The 15159-nt window shown below is 58.1% G+C and overlaps 1 protein-coding gene across 1 annotated transcript; it reads right to left on the reverse strand.

Annotated features, from left to right (window-relative positions):
* Nucleotides 1–4: 4 nt before the first annotated feature.
* On the reverse strand, nt 5–6750 carry LOC308068484 (uncharacterized protein; the record flags this gene model as incomplete). The annotated part of the gene is made up of 3 exons (XM_080399191.1): nt 5–4283; nt 4322–6057; nt 6678–6750. The coding sequence occupies 2 exons, from the start codon at nt 6748–6750 to the stop codon at nt 5117–5119; spliced, it is 1014 nt and encodes a 337-aa protein (XP_080255317.1). The 3' UTR covers nt 5–4283; nt 4322–5116.
* Between the last annotated feature and the right edge of the window lie 8409 nt (nt 6751–15159).

The raw sequence follows: 15159 nt of genomic DNA on the forward strand, positions 1-15159 counted from the left end.
CATTGTTTTTGCTTTATCCAGGCCAGGACTTTGCCTAGTTCCTCTGGATGAGCTCAGTGTGGCACAAAAGGTTCTTGTTTGGTCTGGCCCTTATCAGGAACCTGCCTCGAGGTCCTTCAGCACAGGAGCTGGGCTGGAGCTGGAGCAGGTGGGGCCAAGGAGCAAGGGAGAGGGCAGAGGGAAAACAAGACACCAGCTGCAAAGGGGTGAGCTGGCAGGGAGATAAGATAGAGGGAGAAATGCAAAATATGACGGGTGGCAGGCAGGAGGGAACGTGGGAAACTACAGGACACCTTGGGACAGCCCAGCTGGGAAAGACATTTAACGGGGCAGACCCTTTGGGGATGCCAGCTGGCCATGGTGACAAGCTCCCAGCACTGCTCATGGCCCCTTGCCCTTGGGCTGGGACCTGCTTTCCAGTCCAGGAGTAGCTAAGATGGGACGCCAAGACCCCTGTGCCCTGGTGACCCTCAGGTGCTCCAGGGATGCTGCGTGGGGACTGAGCATGGCCCCGGACAGCTGATGGGAGCAGAAGAGCTTGCTGCCAGATCCAGGGACACAGGGATGGGGACACCTTCTCCACAGCCCAGCTGGGTGGTGGCCACGCACTGGCCAGGCTTGGCAGCCATGCCCAGGCAGTGACCCCCCCTCCACCGGCCCCACTGCCAGCACTGCAGCAGGGAGGAAAGCTGTGCTCCGTGGGCTGGCTCAGGGCTACAGTTCACGGGCTCTCCCGTGCCAGGATAAACAGACCCGCAGGGACTGGGTTTTGCAGTGAGTGGTTCATGAAAGCCTGCGGCCCTGTGCCTGGAGCTTCCTTCCCTTTGATGGAAGAGTCCCAGCGGTTTCCCAAGCAAGAAGATCCCGGCTCCTTCTCCCCCCAGCCCATTCAGTCTCCTGCTGAGGCCTGGGCTGTGATAGGAAGACGAGCTATCCTTGGCTGCCTCTTCCAGCCTGGTGGTACCCCACAGAGCCAAGCCCTCCTCTCCGTGCAGGATGAGGTCCCCAGTGCTCAGCTTTCCCACGTGGGGATGCCTGGCTGCATGCAAACTGCCTGAGCCTGGCCTCATTTTGCCTGAACAGCTTCTTTATCAGCCTGCTCCCTCTCTGGGGATGTTGTTTGAGAAAGGCCAGGGCTGCTGGGAGCAGCCAAGGCAGTGATTTCTCCCACCAACACAGCTGATGGAGCTGAGTGTGTGGGGACACCAAACCCATCACAGAAACACTTGTTGTATCTTTGATACTCACAGCCAGTGCTGGCAGTGCCAATGGGTGCTGCTGGTTGCTGCCCATCCCCTGGGTCCTGGGGGGTTTGCCATACCTGCTGTTCCCCAGTAAGGAAAGGCTCCCATGACACCAAGCTTCACAGTACCAGGCATGGGCTGAGATACGCGGGTGGATTGCATACACATTTCCCAGTAGCTCCCATCCCCTCCACTCTGGACAGAGTACCTGGAGCGGATGGAAATCCTCAAAGCTCATCCAGAGCCTGGAGGTCTCTGCAGGCTTACATCCAGGGAAGGTTTGGCCCAGCTGCACGCAAGCTCCAGTGAGCAGCCGTTGCCAGGACGCTGCAATTTCCAAGCTGACATCAAAAAGCAGCTGGGGACTGGCTTGCAAATGCTCCCACACAGCACATCCTCTGTGTTTTATGAGCGATGTTTTACAACATAAGTGCTGCTATATTAAGCCATGCATCTAACTGGAAAAACAGGAGACAGCAAGGCAAGCGCAGCTACCTCAGTGCCGACTGCTTTAATGCTCCTTAAGTGAGTTCTTCTCCTGCTCAGGCTCTCTCCTATCTCTGTCCTCCTGTCCAGCCCTGCTCTGTGCAGGCAAAAGGCAGGCATGGGCACCCTGCCATGCACAGCTGGCCCTTGGACTTTGGGATGCAGTTTCTTTCCACCTGCTGCAGCCCCCATCTCCCAGCCCTGCTCCTGGGGTGGGCAGGAACTTCAAAATGGGGCAAGTCCACATCTTTTAGGGCAAAATCCTTGCTGGCAGCAGGATATCAGGGGATTTGTGGGGAGTGTTTAGCTTCAGCTGGGGTCTTTGGGTTTCTGAGCAAAGGGTGAGTGTTTGGGGAAGGCCAGCCCCCTTCACCACTGGCAGGTAGAGGGAGAAGGGGTTCTCCTCAGTGGCCCCAGGAAAGGACGGTCTTTGCCTGTGGGTGCACTGCACCCACACCAGCACCTCCACAGCATCCCCACATCTGGCTGACGGGGCTGCTGCCCCACTTCCCCCACAGCCCTGAGGAGTGGTGGAAACAGAGGACTTGGGCCAAAAAAGCCTGTGCCCCCTGGATGGGCCCTGCTTTTATTCCTTACAACACCCTGGAACAAGGATTTGCACAGGGAGGCTGGGTTTTTAAGAGCTCACATCATCAAACCCTGACCTGCAATCCCTGTCCCTCATCCTTGGGGATGGACTCAAAGTGCACAGCCATACCATGCCCTACCTGGGGACAGCGGAGGGAGCAGTCCTTGGCAAGCCAGGACCCTTGCAAAAGAGCCATGGAGTTGATTTATGCTCCTGACATTTCTCTCCTGGTCGGGCAGAGCTTTTAATAAAGAGTGATTGATTTATGGCTCCTTTTAAGTGGGAAGGAATGTTACCTAAGGCAATCTGCCCCCAACACCCCCGCCTCACCGTCTCACTGAACCCCCAGCATCTGGGCTAGCAGGAGTGGAGCAGCGACTGTTCTGCCCCCATCTTCCCCTGAAGCGTGACCCCAGCGTCCTGCCCCATTCCTGGCAGCAGCAGCCCTGGCACTGCCCAGGGACATCCTGGCACCCTGGGGGAGCGGTGCTGTATCCCCTCCAAACCGCCTCAGGCCTCAGCAGTGGGGCAACATGCAGCCCACGTGCCACCCCACACATAGCAGCGATTCAAGGAAAGCTTTTGCCTTGAGACCCCTCTGCCCCGCTCTGCGAGAACGCCTGTGCTGGCTGGCCTGGGGACAGGATGACAGCTCCCCAGCAGTTGTCATGGTTACTGGGTATTAACGGATGTGGGCATGAGCGCTTCTCAGTGATAAGCAGCTCCCAAAGGGAAAGGCTGCCCTAAGCCCACCCAGCTCCAGCCCTCCCGAAGGGGCTTGGCTGTGGAGCCACGTCCATCCCCCTCCCCAACCCCTCCAGACCCTGAGCCGGTGCTGGCGAAAGCCAGCTTCAGACACAGAGGTGGCAGCAGCTTGTAACTAGAGGAGCTTCTTTGGGCCTAAAGTGACTCTGGGGTCCCCCAGAGCAAATAAGGAAGGGGACTTGTCCCCTCTCCTCCCAGCCCTGCCTCCTAGAGGGGGCTGGAGAAGGCCTCAGGGCTGGGGGACACCCATGTCCCCCATGTGGCTGGGAGGAATGGGGGCACAGCAGAGCCACAGGACCCTGCCAGCCAGCTCCTTTCCTCCCTGGAAAGGGCTAATGAGTGAGAACGGGGGATAAGAGCAGGGGCAGAGGGAGTATTGTCCAGACAAAAGCCTCCCCAAGAGGCCCCCAGCTGCTAATGAAGATAAAGTACCCGGTTCCTTTTCTTCTCCCAGTGAAATCTGGTGGCTAAGGGGGAAAAAATGCTTTTAAGTGTATTCATCTATAACATGGCCTGGGAGGCAGGGATTCCAGCAGCCGGAGTGGTGGCCAGCTGTGACACTGATCTCACACTTCGCACACACGCACACACACACCCCCATGTACAAACATACGCATCTGTGCAGGCTGCACACAGCGTGTGCGAAATACCTGCAGAGCACACACACACTGACATCAAAAGCCCAGTCTTTGCACCAAAACCACAACCGTAGATGAAGGCATATGTTGAACAAAACACCCCGTGCCCACGCAAAGCACCCGTGCCGGGCTGCCAGATCCCACACGTGCCCTGAAATGCACATGGCAAGCGCAGCACAAACACAGGCGTGCGGCACGCCAAGGGTGCCTGCCCCACATGGGTGCGTGCGCACACGCACGCACACATCATACACACACGTGTGCGTGTGTCCTTTCCCCATCCTCAGGCCTGGTGGCTGTGCAAACACAGCCATGGTGGGAGAGGGCAAGTGATGCCCAGCAGGCATTACTTCCCGGGGCAGAATCCCTTTGGGATCACTGCTGTGTTTCAGTAAATATGTGAATAAACCTCGTTGCTATTGATGTATGGGGAGGCAGGTTGAGGGGAGATGGGCTGAGGCTCTCTCTTGCCATAGGTGGGTGGACTACCATCCCATCCCACCCACGGTGTCTGTCCCAAGCCCTTCACCTGTCTGCTGTCCCACAGCCCAGCCCTTGAACCTCTTCTCAACCCTCAGCCCACAGCCCAGCCCTTGAACCTCTTCTCAACCCTCAGCCCAGCCCTGACTGCACAATATCTGCAGTACAGTCCCGCTGCTGTCCTCTGCCTGGAGCTCCTCTACCCAGAGACCCTTCCACATGCCTGGAGCAGACATGCCAGGGTCAGTGGGGCTGTATTTCCAAAGTGCCCATCACCAGGCTCTCTGGGAAGGATGCTTTACAGCCCTGCACTAAGTTAAACTATCCCAGGGCTGTTCTCTGGTCCTGAGGACCTCTGCCATGGACCAGCCCACCTTCAGGCTGTGAAACACATCCTGAAAAAGAGCCTGTGTGCCAGATCTTGCTGGGACTGTCCCTGTCCCAGGCTAACTTGTACACCACAAGCAAAAATTGCCTGGATCAGTGCAAGCTGGCCCAAGCCAAAATCACACCAGGGCAGTGTTAAAAATTCCCATGGGGACAGTCCTGCTGCTGTCCCTGGGAATGCCCTGGGACTGTTTGCTTTACAAGTGCCAACATAACCAGAGATTCCCCCCTCCTTTCCTTGTGAGGCTTTGAATTAAGTGGCCCATTTATAGAGGCAGCGAGGGAATAGATGGCATGTGGGGAGGGGGAGCAGCTCCTCCCCAACACATCTGGCAGCTGGATGTACCTCTAGACCCACCAGAGACCCTCCAGGCAGCAAAACATTTGCTTGCAGCCCCCCAGGAAAATAGAGGTGCTGCAGAGAGAGGCTGGATCGGGCCCTGCTGACACCTTCCTGCCCTGTGTCAGCATCATGTGGGGGCCATGCCTGGCTAGACCTGGCTGGCTTGTTGCAATCAACTGCCGTATCAGTTGGGCATGAGGGCTGAGAAGGGGTGCTGCACCCTGCCTTTGGGGCAGGGTGGAGGGGAGCATCGCTGCTGAAGGCAGCTCCGGCACCATTTGGCACGGCGCACTGCTACCCCACCATAGCCGGCTGCTGACAGCCAGCTCCACGGTACCTCCCGGCTCCTGGTTATTAATTCGTATTGGTCTGATTGACTGGGGTGGGGGGAAATAAAAGGAGCGGAAAATTGCACATATACCCCCAAGCAAATAATGGGCAGGGGAAAAGAGAGGGACCCAGCTCTGTGAGAAACTGGGAAAGCTATGGGGCGGAAAGCCTGGGAGCAGCTGGGGACCTCTCGGCATAGGGTCAAGACCTCAGAGCCAGCGGTCAGGGGACTAGGGCCAGCGAACAGCACGCGGTGAGAGCTGGCGGGTGGCCCTGCCCGCAGCCTCTCCCGCAGCCGCCTGCGCCCGCGGCGGGTCCCCGCGCCACGCCGGGTGAGCTGCCCGGCCTCCCTCAGCAGAGGGCAGTGGATGCACACGCACACGCCCGCACACCTGCGCTGCGAGCCCGTGGCCACCCAGCCCTGCGAGCCCAGGGCACGGAGGGACACGGCGGCGGGGATCGGGGCTCGGTGGTCCCGATGCTGCCGGTGTGTGGAAGCAAGAGCCTGGCACCCCTCGAGGGGTGGCAGCGGCGTGAGCGCTGGCCCTGCAACGCATCCCCGGGGCGGCCTGAGTGGGGACCGTTGACCAGCAAGGGTCTCTGCCTGCACGACCCCCAGCCCTTCCCCACGCTCTGACCCAGTCCCCAACCCCGACCCTACTCCCTGTCCTCTCTCTCGTTCCCAGAAGAGGACATGCTGTCTCCAGCCCAGGTGGGTGAGCCCAGCACCGCTCTGTTCACCCCTGATGCTAGCCCCAGACTGAAGATCCCTGCCTGCCCTCTGAGGCTCCCCTGCTCACTGGGATGCTGGAAGCTGTCTCCTCTGGCTTATTCTCACAGGCATTTAGCACAGCCGCAATTCCGAGCCCTGGGGAGCAGGGACAAGGTTATAAAGGCAGCCCTGAGGCCTGGAGACACAGGGGAAGTGTCTGTGCCGTACTGTGGGCCATTTAACTGGGACCCCATCTCTATCACTGGGCAGGGGCAGGCAAAGGAGTGCCTGTGTGCACGTGGGCAGCCTCCCAGGTCAGAGCGGTCCCTGTCAGAGCAAGAAAGAGTCCCCTGTAGTAAGTGGGGATCCCTGCAGTTATATCAGGAGGGGCACTATCACCATATAAGCAGGAGCTACTACAGCGGTGTAAGGCACATGACCCACAGCCACAGGATCCTCCCTCCAGCTGCTGGAGGGTCCCTGGTGCAAGCCCCTCCCTGTGGGAGATGAAACACAGTCACCTCCCAGTGCACCCCAGCCTCTCCCAATATCGCTGGTTTCACCATCTTGGTTCTGCCTGGCCCAGATGTGCTGGAAAGAGGGAGAGGGTAGCCCCAGCAGCTGTGGAGCATTCAGGCCAGATGTGGAAGGTACACTTTGCGACAGCAAGCTATGTGGAGGCTGCAGAGATAGAGACCTGTACTTATCCGGCCACGACATGGCACAGGAAGAAAGGACATTCCACCCTTAGGAACAGCTTCCACACATGGCGTCATCCCCTCGTTATTAGGAGGGAAGCCACAGAGAGGGTGTTCCCAGCCCCCAGCCCCACACACCCCCTCCACAGGCCAGGCTCGCCCCAGGAAAGGTGGTGGGAGCTGGGCAGGGATCTTGTGGGATGCTGCCTTTGCCATCTGATCCCCAACTCTGGGTCGCTCTCAGCCTCTCAGCTTGCTGCAAGGGCAGGAGCCACCCTGGCCTGGATTCAGCCAACTCAGCGCTTTGGGCTGAGCCTGCTGTCACCGAGCCCAGGCTATGGCTGAGCATGCCAGAGCCTCACCAGATGCTGGGGTACATGCGCCTTCTCTGGCTGTTCCCTCGCAGCTTTCCTGGGCGATGGGGAAGCTTGTGTCAGTGCTGTCTGGAAGAGATTCCCAGCCCACCCCAATGGGGGCTGCTGTCTGCCTCGCCAGGAGAGGTCTGGTTTGAGAAGCTTGGTTCAGCATCCCTTCCTTGGGAAACACTCCTGAAAGAGGCCCCTGCCCTGGCCCAAGGTCCTGACACCCTAGCTGGGTAGAAGAGTCCCCACTTGGGGCATGGCACTGAGCCACTCTGTGCTAGGGATGGGACATGCCCTCTGTCCCTGCTCACTGCCCAGCAGAGCTTCTGCTAAGTCAGTGAGAGCTGGGCATGTCCCAGTGCCCAGAGCCTGGCCCATCAGCCCAGCTCTGCAACTGGCACAGCCAGCACTGAGCCTCCAGGAGTGGTTTCCCCACTAAGGGACCATGCTGCAGGGGAACCAAGCTGCTCTGCCAGCCCTGCTCAGGATCCTCCTCCCCGAGTCCTGCTCAGTGCTCACCCAAATCCCTGCCATGAAGTGAGGCAGGGGATACCAGAGATGGGACAGAGTGGTTTAGCTTCAGAGCCAGGAATTAGAAATGCTCAGAGGGCTTTGCAGAGACCAGGAAAACCTGGAAAGTAGACCAGAGGGTTTGTTCCTGGCTCTGCTGAGGAAGGCTACCAGAGCGGCAGCTGGAGGCAGACTCGGTGATTCAGAGCAACAACAGCTTGGGTATACGATAGGGCTTGCCTAAAGCCAAAGGATGCTCTGGAGTGGCGGGACAGAGGGAAGGACAGAGCATTGCTGCTCCCTTTGGAGCTGGTTTTGTCCTGTCCAGAGTAAAGCTGCTTTGGTAACATTTGCAAAAACACTGTGTATTTGGTGTCTCGTGACCTGTGTCCTGGGAAGGGTAAACGCTGAGCTGATACCCACCCATGGACTCTAAGGTCTCAGAGAGAAACCAGCCCAACCCCCTTGCCAGTGTTTCCAGTGACCACAAGCCTGCAATGATGCCGGATGTCGGGAAACATCAGAGCACGTGTCTCCCGTCCGCACAGGCGAGAGCAGCGTGTGGGCGTTGGGACACACCTGGCCAGAAGAATCCCAGCAAATTACTTCTCCTTGATGTCTGCCGGTTCGTCATGGCAGAAACACGGCATGCAAAGGGCTTGGTTTTGAAGGAGCACCAAGGGATGCCGGAGCCCAGTTGCTGCCAACTCACCTGTCACTCCTTGCACGCTGCCCTGGGGCTTGCAGGCGGAGGGGAGGCAGGTGCTGGGGAGCCAGCTCAGCCATGGAGCCGTGGCCAGGGAAGCGAGCCGGTAGGGAGCCACCTCTCCCAGGCTCCTTGCTCCTACTCTGCCAGGTGGTATTTGGCTGTGGGAAGTGCAAGGCACTTCCAGCCTTGGATGTATTTTATTTTTCCCACCCATGACTTTCACAGAGAGCTTTGCAGTGGTGTTGGGGAGGAGGTTGTCCCGAACTGGAAGCACTCAGTAGAGGGGGGAACAGGACTGCAGGGCTGGGGAGACCTGTTCGCCCCCGACAGCCAGCCCGAAAGCTGGGGGCTGAGTGTGTTGGGAAGGACCAGCAGGCAGAAGACCTGCAGAACAGCCTGTCCCACTCAGGGACCAGCGCTGGGGGCCAGGCAGAGATACGCAACAGGCAGTGAAGAGGCCAAGGGGCTGTGCTCACAGAAGTGGGGATGGTCAGAGACCCTGGGACCCACGGCAGCAGCTCAGGGAGGTGTCTGGAAGGCATGAGGATGCTGTGCAGCCTCTGGCAAACTGACACCATTGCACAGCACAGCCAGACCCTAGTGTTTCTCCTCTACTCCATGTGAGCCAGTAGAGCCTCAGAGCAGGTGGGCTCGGAGGGGCTAACATACTCCCCTGAAGCCAAACAAGGAGCCTGACTCAGGCTGGCTTTGAGCACAGGACCCTGGTCATCAGAAGACACCAGGGCCATCTCTCCCACACTGGGACTTCCCTTGTGTGGACACAGCTGAGGAGCAGATGAGGACTGGTGGGATGGACCCAGGTTGGGAAAGGAGCTGTGTTGTTGTGAACCTGAGCCCCAGCCTAGCTTGACAGGGGTAAGCATATGAGAAGGTATGGTCCTTCCCTTTTTTTGCAGGGTTTTAGTGCAGAGAAATGCACTAAGTCTGGTTGGTGGCAGGGGATGTCCTGGGGATGGGCCAGGGTGGTGCTGGGGATGTGCAGCTCAAGGAGAGGTCAGCAAGGCAGAAGGCAGGGCAGTGTGGGCAGGGACATGCTGCTGAGTCCTGAAGACACTTGCCAGTTTGATTGAGACATCAGCAAGCAGGGAGGTGGCATCACCACCAACCAGGTTTGCAGGTGACGCATGGGCTGGAGGGTGCTGGAGGTGAGCAACATAGAGACTGGCTGTGTGGCTGAGCACAGCGTGTGCGAGGCAGCACCAGGACAAAGAACAAAGGCCAGTTATACCTGCAGGACTGGAGGCTCTACTTCAGTGATACATGACAGTGGAAAAGGCTACAGGTGCCCAGGAGCCAGCTCTGCACCATGGGCATCCCATGGACCCAGCTGGGGCACACATGGGGGACCTGAGGCTGCCCACGAGGAACAGATGTGCTTTAGTGGATAATCCAGGTGTCTGCTAGACCCCAGTACCAAGGAAATTTGGCACAAGAGAGACCTGATCTGTTTTCCCAAGGCAGTGATGGGTCTTCACTTCTTGGCTGGTAGCGCTGCAGGCTTCCCCTAGCAGGGAGGGGCCATGTTTCAGCACCATTAACCATCAGGACATCATCTCTAGAGGGCATGGGCATGCACCTGGAGGCTTGAAGGCTAAAGAATCTTGTCCCAGCAGCCAGGGTCTGTTTCCTACCAGACTAGGGACATCTCTCACCTGCCCAGTGTCCTTCCAGGGGACTGTGGGGACTGTGGGCTTGCCCAGCAAATGCTGTTAGCTCTCAGCAGCCCTGTGCCCTGGCTAAGAAGCCAACATGGACCAAAACTTCTGCCCCAGGTGATGCTTCTGCTGATAGTCAGGACCATGATCAAGATGGAAGGGTTACAGCCTCCAGCCCACTGCTTCTGCCTTTAGTCTGGCTTCCAGACAAAGGCTGCCCAGGACATGGCCAGGCTGTGACCGCTATGCCCCAGTTCAGACAGGGAAGCTTCACCCCCTCCATAGCCCCCACACCCCATGCTGCTCTCCCAGGGGTTTTTGAGGCTGCTGTTTCATAGAGGGTTTGGGATAGACCTGAGGCACAGCCCTGCTGTGCCCCTCTCCCACTGTGTCCTGCTGAGGCATGGCTGCTAGGGAAGGTTTTGCAAGGCTCCACAAAGCAGCCACCTGGATCCCTATCCACTCTGATGACAAGGTGGTACGTCCCAGCCACAAAACCCGAGGGAGATACTGAACAAAGCCCAACTTGTGTAAGCCAAGCCAGCCCTGGTGAGGTGTCTGCCACCTCCTGGCCTCCTGCCCTCCCCCGTTCAGCCTATCTCAGCCCACATTTAACAATTACCTCCTCTCCACACAGCTCCCCAAGTGTTCTGAGTGATGTGGGCCAATTCCCCGCTGGCAACTCCAGGCTGCCTCCCAGGAGTTACATCAGTGGGGAGTTGGACCATGCACGTCCTCTGTGCAGCACCTGGCAGTGTGGCAGCCAGCACCTCCCTGGGCCTGCCAGGGCTGATGCTGGGCATCGACTGAGCATCCCTGGGAGGCAACATCATCCCTTCTCACCCCCAGACAGTGCCCTTCCCTTGAATTGAAGGGAAAGGGGTTCTGGCAGGGGCAGTTACCTGAGCTGGAAGTGGTCCGGGTGGTGGATTTAACACTCTGGCTCTGGATGTAGGAAGGCATCAAGCCATCAGGGAATAAGGCAGCATTTTGCATCTAGTGTTTCCAGTAATGATCCCAACAGAGGTCAATGCCCTAGCCAGGGTGTGCTGAAATAGTCTGACCCAGCCATAGTATGCCTGCCCTTGGCTAACAGCCTGGCACTGTGCAAAGAGTCAGCCTGAAGTGCCTAGAAGCCACCACCCATGTGCCCAGTGCTGTCCCCTTGCTGCCAGCACGCACAGCTTGGCACGTGGTATCTGGGTGTTACAGCCAACAGGAATCACTCCCACAAAACCAAGTGTTTCTGGAAGCATTGCCACTGTGTGTCCTGGGAAAGCCATGCCTGGAGCCGTGCCCATCTGGAGTGCCATGGCACTGGACTCACCAGTGCTCAGCCTGGCATCGCTGTGGGGTGACTGTGGTGGTGCAGGCTGTGCCATCCCTCCCTCTCCTTGCGTAGACACTGCGCTGGCACCATGGGAGAGAGCAGCACTCCTCCACGCCAGCAGGACATGCACCACCTCCTTCCCCAGAGGGACCCAGCTGTGTCAGGCTTGGCGTATGAGGCTTCTGGTGACACTGGGCTGGGTGAGCAGCAGGAGAGAGGCACGGAGGGGAGCCAAGGAGGTGCATGGTGATGGTGAGTTAGCGCTTGGGCAGAGATGCCCCAAGCTCAGGAGCATCTGTGTTCAGGGCTGCACTGGAGGGGCTAGGAGGCAAGGCAGGGAGCAAGGGTCTCCTGCACCCACCTCTCCCAACTGGGACAATCCTCCTTCACTCCATCACCTCTCCCAACCTTCTTCCACCCACGCAGCCTCTCCAGCCCCTGCCCTCCACTCCCCACACACCTCTCCTCTACAGTGGTACCCAAGGGACCTCTGGGTATAGCTGAGAGACAGGAGCAGGGCCAGGATAGGGGGATACTGCAGGGATGTAGCATCCTTGTGCACAGGGTGGGACATCCCACATGTGATAGTCGGGCTCACTCTGCAAGATGTGACAACGTTGGGGATCTTCTGGTCACCTCTTCTTGTGGACAGCCACAGCTCTCTGATTGGTCTCAAAGGGTGCCCATCACCAAGGTATCTGAGTGTTTGCTCTTGGTCTGTTGGCTCTGGAGCAGCTGCAGCCCTTGAAGCGGTAGTGCAAGGGAGCAAGATGGGTAGTGATGTGGCCCAGGGTGCTGATGTGGTCCAGCCACCCCTTTGAGCCTCCAGCTGACAGACCTTTTGGGTACGAGACGGCTCTTTTAGCTGCTGGATGGCTGGTTCAGCACTGGCCCAGGTCTTTGAGATTCCCTGTGCCCTCCTGGCACCCATCCTGGCAAGTAAGAGGGAGCCAGCAGCTGGCCCAGGGGCTGGGAAGGGCAAGGAGACTCAGCTACCCACTGGGAGGTGGAAAATGACCCGGAGCAGGCAGCACAGCAAGGTGGGGTGTTGCCAGCTGCCATTTATTATTCCTGCCTTGCATCAAAAGGCTGAGATGAAAGTCTCCGGCCACGGCCCTCGCCACAACAACGTGGACCCCCCTCCTGAAATTACGGCTTCCCTGAAGGAGGTTGCTTTCGCCTGAACAGCGGAGGAGAAAGCCATGTTTACACACCAGGTTTCAAGCACCCGCTCGCCAGCTGCCTCACTGTAATTATGGTCGTTAGAAGGGGATGAGTTGCTGGGGCTTGGTGCTGGGGTGTTTGTTTGTTTGTTTGTTTGCAGCCCCAGACTGGGGCAGCTGGTGAGGGAGAGCTGCTCTGCTGGCAGCTGGAAAGCTGGGCTCCCGCCAAGCCTGGCTGCCTGGCTGAGGGATACTCTGGTCCCCAGTGAGCATGGGGCCAGGTCAGCCCTGGGCTTCACAGTGACACAGGGGAGAAAGGTGCCTGGTGGGAAAGGGCATCTCCCCAGAAGGGCATGGGTGGAGCTGAATCCCCAAATCCTATAGCGCTGTGACTGTGACAAGAGGAAGCCCACAGCAGGGATGGGGAGGCAGGAGGCTCTGGGAACCACCACCACAGACTGATTGCAGCTGCAACTCTGCTTACAGCCTGAGCACCCCTGAAGTGTGCATGGGCTGAGCAAGGACAAACCTCCTCTCTCATCCCCTCTCCAGCTTCTGGTCCCCAAGTCAAGCAACAAAAGTGCCTCACATCCCTGCCTGCATTCACTGCCTTGATTTAGCACTATGCTTTGCTGCAGGGCTCACCCATGGTGAGGGATTCACATCCTGAGATGCCTCTGGGTATGTCTCTTCCAGGCATCTCCTCTGACTTCCTCCAGCAGCAGCACCAGGCTACAGAGGCAGCACAAGGACCAGGCTCCCTCTCAGTCTGGGTGACATGTGGCATGGAAGTGGCACCAGGAACATGACTTCTGGTCCTATTCCCAGTTTGGCTGCTTCTTGCTGTGTTATCCACAGGAGTGGTTGTGCACTGGCACCAGAGGTGACAGCATCCATCTTGCAGGCAGGTTGCAAGGCTGAGCTGCTGGCTGCAAAGTGCTTCCAGGGGAAAACTGCTTATCATCTAGCACATCCTAAGTTTCCCGTTGCTGCCAGGCTCCTCTTTCAGCCCAACCAACATCACCTGAAGGGGAGCCCCTGCAGTATCAAGGATATCTGCCCTGCGGCCAGGGCTGCTGCCCAAAGACCTTGCAGGAGTGATTTTAGCAGGCAGCCACTCCAGGACACTCCATCCCACCACAGGCTTCAGCACCCATGAACAGTGAGCATGACGCATCATGACAGCACAGATTCTCCTTGTAAGGCTGGGCAGGCAGTGTATGCAGGGGTGCAGGGGGCGGGAGATGTGAGGGTTAAAAACAGTGCTGCCGCCTTCTACTTCACAGCCCCCTTTGCCTTGGTCTGTGTCCTATGGCTGGAGGAATGTGGCAGAAATCGTCTCCTGATTTTGTACCTCTCCTGTCACAGCCCACACCTTCTGAGGACAAGCGTCAAGTCTACCAACTCACCTGGCTCAAATGCCTCCATTACTGCAGACTCCCCAGTCCTGGCCAAAAGCACTTCAGCATTCTGGCTGCTAGAAATATGCCTCCTTGCTAGCCTGAATGTACAGAGTGAACTTCCAGCCCTTGGCTCCCAGGAGGACTGGAGCACACCTTTAGCCAGCACAGAGCTACCAACACCAGTCCAGACCTGGCTTTGCTCTGAGATGTCGCTCATCTTTTTCATCACCAGTATTTACCCCAACTGGTCACGGCAGAGGATTTGCACTGGCAGTATCATGGTGCAGTGCATTCTTATTATTAGGCAGCTGTTGCAAACAGCTGGAGGCTTTGGCTCTGGCCTATTTCCTCATTCTCTGCTTGGAGTCAGCCTTTTAGGTTCCCCCCAGGGATATGTGCATCGGTACCTGGGCTGAGAGCACAAGCAAGCAGAGCATCTGGGGGACTTTTGGGATGACATGTGCTCCTGGTCTGGTGCAGGCAGTGTGCTCAGTGGAGTGGCAGAGGTGGTGCAGCCTGTCCTGAGCAACAGGATCCTGCAGCAGCAGGGGCACAGTGAGCTGTGCGTGAGAAGCAGGGACAAGACTCACATGGATGTATCCCCATGCATGTGACAGGCATGCTGTCCATGTCCACGCAAGCAGCAAATGAGAGCAAGTCACCAGGCACCGCTGCCTGTGCTTTTCTTTATTCTTTCGCTGCCTTGCATATTTCCTGGTTTCTGATCCTTGCTCAGCAGCTCCCTTGGCAATTCACTCAAGAACCAATGCTAAGGCTGGAGGTACCCAGTGAGGCCACCCAGTCCACCCGCAGCCCCAGACCAGGCCCACCTCACCCCCTTTGCCAGTGACAGAAGGGGTATTCCCCCCGCTACAAGACCCGTATGCTACATGCAGAGTGTGATGGGGAAGTGGGTCGCTGCTGGGGGGGAGCTTGCCATTCACCAGTGCAAGTGGGAGGGTGAACTGGAAAGAGCCTCCTCTCCTGGTGGAGAACCACCACCCAGGCTTGATGAGGCGTGTGCTCCTGCGCCACCCGTACACACCTTGGGTGCCTCTAACTGCCTGGGACAGGTATTCATGGTCCGGCGAAGCGTGCCCTATCATGCCTTCATGCCACGGCGCTCGGCAAACGCCTCCCCTCCCTGCAGCTGCAGCCGTGCCGGAGCATTCCTCTGGGGAGGGCTGGCTTGTACCGGGAGGGATGAGGGGCTGCAGATGGCCTACCCCTGTTCCCCAAGTGCGCTGGGCTCTTCCCCACTGCAACACCCTTGTCACCTCTTCAGCTTGGTCCCTGCAGCGAAAGCCCACTGCGGCCACGGAGGCATCACTCCT

The sequence above is a fragment of the Falco punctatus genome, assembly GCF_963210335.1.
Source record: "Falco punctatus genome assembly, chromosome: 8".
Classification (NCBI taxonomy): domain Eukaryota; kingdom Metazoa; phylum Chordata; class Aves; order Falconiformes; family Falconidae; genus Falco; species Falco punctatus.